At 38.7% G+C, this 6,523-nt stretch overlaps 1 protein-coding gene across 1 annotated transcript in view; it reads right to left on the minus strand.

Annotated features, from left to right (window-relative positions):
• Window positions 1-570: 570 nt before the first annotated feature.
• Window positions 571-6,523, minus strand: part of LOC110289470 (pyrin domain-containing protein 3-like) — a 20,819-nt gene continuing 14,866 nt past the window's right edge. Inside the window, exons 7-9 of the mRNA XM_021155687.2 lie at window positions 5,583-5,999; window positions 3,345-3,533; window positions 571-787 (exon numbers count right to left, since the gene is read on the minus strand). Of these exons, the coding sequence (XP_021011346.2) occupies window positions 686-787; window positions 3,345-3,533; window positions 5,583-5,999 (708 nt within the window). The 3' untranslated portion in view covers window positions 571-685. The remainder of the gene's footprint in view (window positions 788-3,344; window positions 3,534-5,582; window positions 6,000-6,523) is intronic.

Raw genomic sequence — 6,523 nt, forward strand, 5'->3', positions numbered from 1 at the left:
ACTCTAGACACATAAAAGTGAAAGCCAGGGATTGCATTGGGAGAATTCCTGAGGTATCCTGGGTTGTGAATAAATGAATGGACTCAGATGACCCACATCCCATGGCTAAATGTTCCAGCAGATTAGGGACTACTTGAAACCACCAGAGAACCTTCATTTGGTAAAATAATCATTCACACCTTGTCCAGGGATGATCTTTGAAAAGGCATCCTCTCACCCCCTTTTTTCTCAGCCAATGAAACCCTCCCTGAAATATATATCTTGATAACTGCAATGGATACTGGACTCCAGACCTTACCTTCCTTAACTGGATTGGAACACAGTCTGGCCCATCAAGAAAAGGGTTTTGTCCTTTCCTCTCACACCCATAGGACAATGTGGCATATTTCTTGAGCTTTATGTGTTTCATCCTGATCTATAAAGCACAGACTATTTTATGACTTATAAGTGAATAAAAGAGACTCCTGGGGAAGCACCCATTTAGATAAAATGTTTATTTCTTTCTTTCATATTTTGAGACATAAGATGGAAATATGGAATATAAGGAATCTAAAATGCATAAGGAAATAATTAAAGGAATATTATTTCCTAGGATCAAGAGCTGGATTTTACAGGTGTTTTTTCACTATATGCCATATATACATTGTTTTTTCTTCTGCACTTGCAGCTTATCAGCACAGCATCATTACCATTGTTGTTCAGGGATCCATGAGAGTGAACTTTGAGCTGTTTCAATAATTGCATGAACATTGGGAAGTTCATAGTCTCTCTTCCTAGCCTGGATGACCTTGAAGAAGAAAAGGATACAGTCAGGTCAGTTGAGACATAGTTTGCCACTCTCTTGTTTACCCATATTGTCACCTCCCTTTCTTATCCTTAACTAAGTCCTTTACTGAATCTCTGTCCTTGGAATTAGCTTCACTCCCACTTCTTGAGAGCATAAAATGAGCTCCTTACACCTACTAGGCCTGGTCACAGGAAGAAGAGCAGTAGATATCATGGAGCAATAGAAGGGATGGGAAAACTGCAGTGTCAAAGGCAGGAGTTGAGTAGAATATATCATTGCACAGATGGTCAAAAGGATAGAATAGGAGGCATCCCTGATGCAGCTGCTGGGGGATGGGGATGGGGATGGGGATTCAGAATATGTGACATATGGTCCTGAGAATACTGGAGATCTGGCAGCATTTCTATGTGACTGAATAAGTCAGCACCTATATTTTGTCTATGCATTAGTATTATTAGTCTTTGGTAGTGTAGAGTAAATCTCAGTGTGTGACAAGAACGTGTATCTTGGTACCTTGTGCTCTGATTTCTTAAAGCACGCTGTGAATCACATGATATATGTTGTAAGTTCTGTTCATGGGCATCTGTGATGAACATTATTTCACAGAAACCCATGAGCTTCAGGTATTCAGTCAATTTAAAAGTATCAGAGCCAGAGTTTTAAACACATCAGGCCCAAATTCTTATAATTTCTCTGTTTTGATAAATACATCAATTTTATTATTTGACTTAGGGAATAATAGTTTAAGAGTCTTTTCAAATATCTTCTTTTGCCATGATTTATTCCATTTACTGTATAAGCCAGAAACCTGGGTAAAACCAAATACTCTTTTTCCATTAAAGAATGTAGCAACTGAATGACTCCTAATGACCTTCTGCTATATCTGTAGATCGGTATTACACTCAGTCATCACCAGAAAAGCTCCCTCTGCCAGTAGGTGGAAATTGATATGTTTATAAAAAAGATAAAGAGAGAGGGTATATGTTTGGTGGAGGAGTAGTCAGGTATGGGGGATGGGTGTGCCTCCGCAGGCCTAGCCAGAGGAATCCCTTTGCTCTGAGGGACAAACCACATGATGGTATGGTATATATTGGAGTTTATTCAGGGGATAGGGAGGGGAGTTGAGAGAGTAGTGTGGAGAGAGAGAGAGAGAGAGAGAACAAAGAAGAGGAGTAGAAAAGTAGAGGCTGGCTATGAGCACATGGAGAGAGAAGGGGTAAGGGAATGGGGAAAGAGGGCTGAAGGGACAGAGGGACAAAGTGGGAGTAGGAAGGCAAGAACAAGTGAAAGATAGTGAGAAGAGGGCTAGCAGCCCCCTTTTATAATGAGTCAGGTATACACAGGTAGCTGTGGAGCAGAGATTAGACAAAATGTTAACAGAAACTAACAGAGACCCAAATTTAGACAATATGCAGATTGTAAGAGACCTTGCAACATTCAGTTTTAAATGGGATATCTTCATCCAACCCCTTCCCTCAGAGCTCAGGAACTATGTGGACAAGGGCAGAAGTATGGAAGACACCAAGGAAACATAGCGGAAACAACACACATACAAACTCACAACAGAGAGTGAAGAAGAATGCCCGGGGCATACACAAATCCAACACTGTGAGGGGAAAGTGGGTATAAGCACCCATCTCTAACCAGGAAACTATTTCTGATAGACAACTTCTTGCAAAGGGAAAATTCATTTTCTCCAATGGGGTTTCACTGGATGTACAAACCACACTTAAAAGTAGATGGCTGAATGAAAATTAATTCAAGGGTCATTTTTGCATATTTTTGTTGCTGTTATTGTTACATAATGCTTTGGACTTTTTTTTTAACCATACTGTTTTTTTTTTTTTTTTTTTTTTTTTTTTTTTTTTTTTTTTTTTTTTTTTTTTTTTTTTTTTTTTTTTGCTTGTACACTATGGTTTCTGATCTCTTGTTTCTATGGGGTGTGTGCGCGCGCGCGCGCGCGCGCACACACACACACATACACGCTTCTTTTTTTTGTTTTATTCTGGTTATTTTGTTTTGCCTGTTTGTTTTCTAAATATAGAGAGATAAAGGAAGGATAGAGTTGGATAGATGGGTAGGTGGGAGGATCTGGGAGGCGATACAGGAGGAGAAACTGTGATAAGAATATATTCTAGGCTGGGCAGTGGTGGTGCACGCCTTTAATCCCAACACTTGGGAGGTAGAAGTAGGCAGATTTCTAAGTTTGAGCCCAGCCTGGTCTACAGAGTGAGTTCCAGGACAGCCAGGACTACACAGAAAAACCCTGTCTAAAAAACCCAATATATATATATTCTATGGAAAAAAATATATATATTCTATGGAAAAAAATATATATTCTATGGAAAAATCATTTTAAACAAAACAAAACAAAAGCAAAAAGGACAAAAAAGGACAAAAAACAAAACAAAGAAAAACAGCCCTATTCTTAAAACTATGATAAGAAAATGTTCAGTTATTAATGCTTAAAACTTAATTTCTTTTCTGTTACAGTCAGGTCTTACCAGAGAACTAAAAGTGGTTGTTAGAAACTACTATGATGCCTTAGAGAACACACCTGCATATAACTGTGCCTCACAGATCTCAGCTGCCACGTATCCAAACTGGAGCTCAGTTCAAAGCAGTAGAGTCTAAGCTTATCCCCAGGCTCACAGTACAGTTTGGTAAATTGTCCATAGACCACCACTTCCATCCTCCCCGTTCGATCTTCTATTCCATAGTAAATGAATTCACTCCTCACTGTTTTCTGAAAAACAAAACAAAAACACTCATCTTCTGAGGAATGTGCCAGGCTTGAGACATCTAAGGGATATAAATAGTGTTAGCCTGTCTCTGATATAGCAAATGCAGTCCTAGGTTTAAAATTATGGAAAAAAGACAGCTTCAGGCATTTTGGTTCATAAATCCTGTCTTAAGAAATCTCTCTCAAGATTTTCTTATTTAAGGTCTTTATCTGATGGATTATTCTAGAAAACCTTTCCTTGTACCACACAGGTAGAGATGAGAGTTCTTCAGGAGTCCAAGTAGAGAAAAATCAGAATAAACCTGAATGCATTGTGGGTATCTTAGGCAATGCCACTAGAACTGAGAAGGATGACTTGTGGCTCCCTGGAAGTCTGAGACTGTTCAAGTCTCCATTAACTAGATGCTATTTTCTCTATGCTTCTATGTATTTGCTCTATTCCAAGTACTACAAACATTAAATCTGCACCACCCAATTTTACTTTCCTCACTTGTATTTGGTTTACTTTGTTCAGGTGTTCTTACATAGTCACTGAAACATACTACACAGAAACACCATGGATAAAAGCAGGACTCAACTGGTCAATATGTACAACAGAATTTACGACTATACTTTAAACAATGGTTGGGTCTTCTAAGCATGATGTTTGCAAGGGAATTGTTACTGAAAGATACACCTCAAGTCTAAGAATTCCTCAATCCACTCTACATTTGTATCCTCTGCCTTAACATGCGAATAAAAACAAAACCCTGTATTTCTCTAGTCTGTTATACTTGCTTCTCTTTAGATTTCAAGTAGAGCTTTCTTGCTGAGCAATCACTTGATAAATCTAAACCAAGTCAGAATGGTTAAGATCATGGAAACACTGGACAGCAAACCCTGATGTGACTGTGAGGAAGGGGATCCCAAGTTTACGGTGGATGACATTGCCAATGGGTAAGGCCCTCTAGTTATCAGTGTGGAGAATGCCCCAAAAGATAAAATGAATCTTCCCCATGTCCCAAAGAAATGACACTCTACTCCATAAACACCTGTTCAGCCATATTCATTACTGATTTATTTACAATAGCTCGGAGACGATGACAATCTAAATGTTCTTCAGCTGATGAATGGATAATGAAAATATGATGCATATATAAAACAGAATACTATTTAGCCATAAAGAAAAAAGAAAATTTCAGATAAATGAATGGCACTAACAAATGTGGAGGCTTCTAGCCCATTCTACAAGCAATGGGCTAGCAGCCTGTCAATCCATAGGAGGCAGAAAGGGAATTTGGTGCAGCTCTTCTCAGAAGCTGATACTGTTTCAAACTCCTAGATTCTGACACCAGGCAGTTTATTTTAGGCATATTTAATTACAGTACAATTTGGGGGGAAAATGTTTCCTGATGATAATTAACTCAATCCTATGTGTAAAAGAAATGTACTCTTTACCAGGTATATATAACCTCCTCCATGAAGATGAGTTCTATTGGCTGAAAAACAATGCTCAAGGTAAGACTTATAGAGACTGACTGAAAGAAACTTAAAAGTCTGGGGGATGCAGGTGTGGCCTGGCCCTACAGAGAGTTCAGAGATCACAAGGCTATTAATCACCTGTGCTCCACTTGTAAAGTACATGTGACATCTCCCATAGGTATGGTTTCTATTAATTGAGAAACAAGCTCTAGATAAAGGTCCAAGGAAAAAGAATCTGTTCAAAGACTTCTACCAGTATTGATAATTAAATCGCTACTGATAAGGGCTGGGAAGAATGCAAACAAAGAGCATTGTGTATTGATACAAAATGGTATAAATGGATCATCACAGTAAATGTCAGGTTTTGCCAGGTTTTATGTAGAGTCTCTTTCTAAAAGATTTTCATGGTTATACATTTAAAAGAATGAGAAACGATCATCCCACACCTTAAAATGGGAAACTCCACTTTCTGTTTCCTGATCAGGGAGGCCTTGTTTTCTTGTGGCTACAAACTGACCATATTCCAGCTGCCAAGCTAACTTGAAATCTGGGGTTGCAAATGAAATTTTATAAAATAATTTAACAGCTTACCTCATATACTGTAAATGTTCCATTCACAAATGTTCCTGCTTCTTGTGTACAAAGAGTACTAATTTTAGGTGTTGCGTTGGCTCTTTGTCTCAGGGAAGTTGGGATATTCATCACATTGCTGTCTTTCACCTCTGATACGCAGGAGGCTGTGTATATCTCTAGAAACCCATTGTAGCCAATATAATCTGAGATGGCAATGACTTTCTTGGGGATGAACTTTTCCTCGAGGGCTATGTCAAAAACCTTCACTCTGAAGAATTCAGTCTCAGTAGCCACGGTGGCATGGAACATTCTTTTGTCTTTTCTCATGTCATATGTGAATGGTTCTGTTACTTTTAACACCATCACTTGTTTGAAACCTTGCTGGTGACCATCTTCTTCAGAAGGTTGTTTAGGTACTTTCTTCAGTCTTGGTTTCTGCATAGAATTCACAGAGGAAAACCAGGCACAATTAAAACAAAGTAAAGAATAGCACTTTTAGGCAGAGTGGAGAAATCTAAGCAATGCTTAATATGCTGACATAAGTGATGTGAAATGAATGAAGGTCTGGGCAGTAATTCCGGCATGTTGTAATTACAGTAAGTAAATAAGTTTCATTAATACTTTGGTGGTATTTGCCCATACACTTGAGGCCTTGTGAATTGTAGACAAATTGTCTCCCTGTAAGCTTCACCACAAGTCTAATGAGCACAACAGCACATTTTTTAAACTTAGATTACAAATCATTTCACACACACAAACACACAAAATCAGTACTGTCTTTTTTTTTTATTACATATTTTCCTCAATTACATTTCCACTGCTATCCCAAAAGTCCCCCATACCGCCCCCCACTTCCCTACCCTCCCATTCCCATTCTTTTGGCCCTGGCATTCCCCTATATTGGGGCATATAAAGTTTGCAAGTCCAATGGGCCTCTCTTTCCAGTGATGGCCGACTAG

The sequence above is a fragment of the Mus caroli genome, chromosome 1 (assembly GCF_900094665.2).
Source record: "Mus caroli chromosome 1, CAROLI_EIJ_v1.1, whole genome shotgun sequence".
Taxonomy (NCBI): Eukaryota; Metazoa; Chordata; class Mammalia; order Rodentia; family Muridae; genus Mus; species Mus caroli.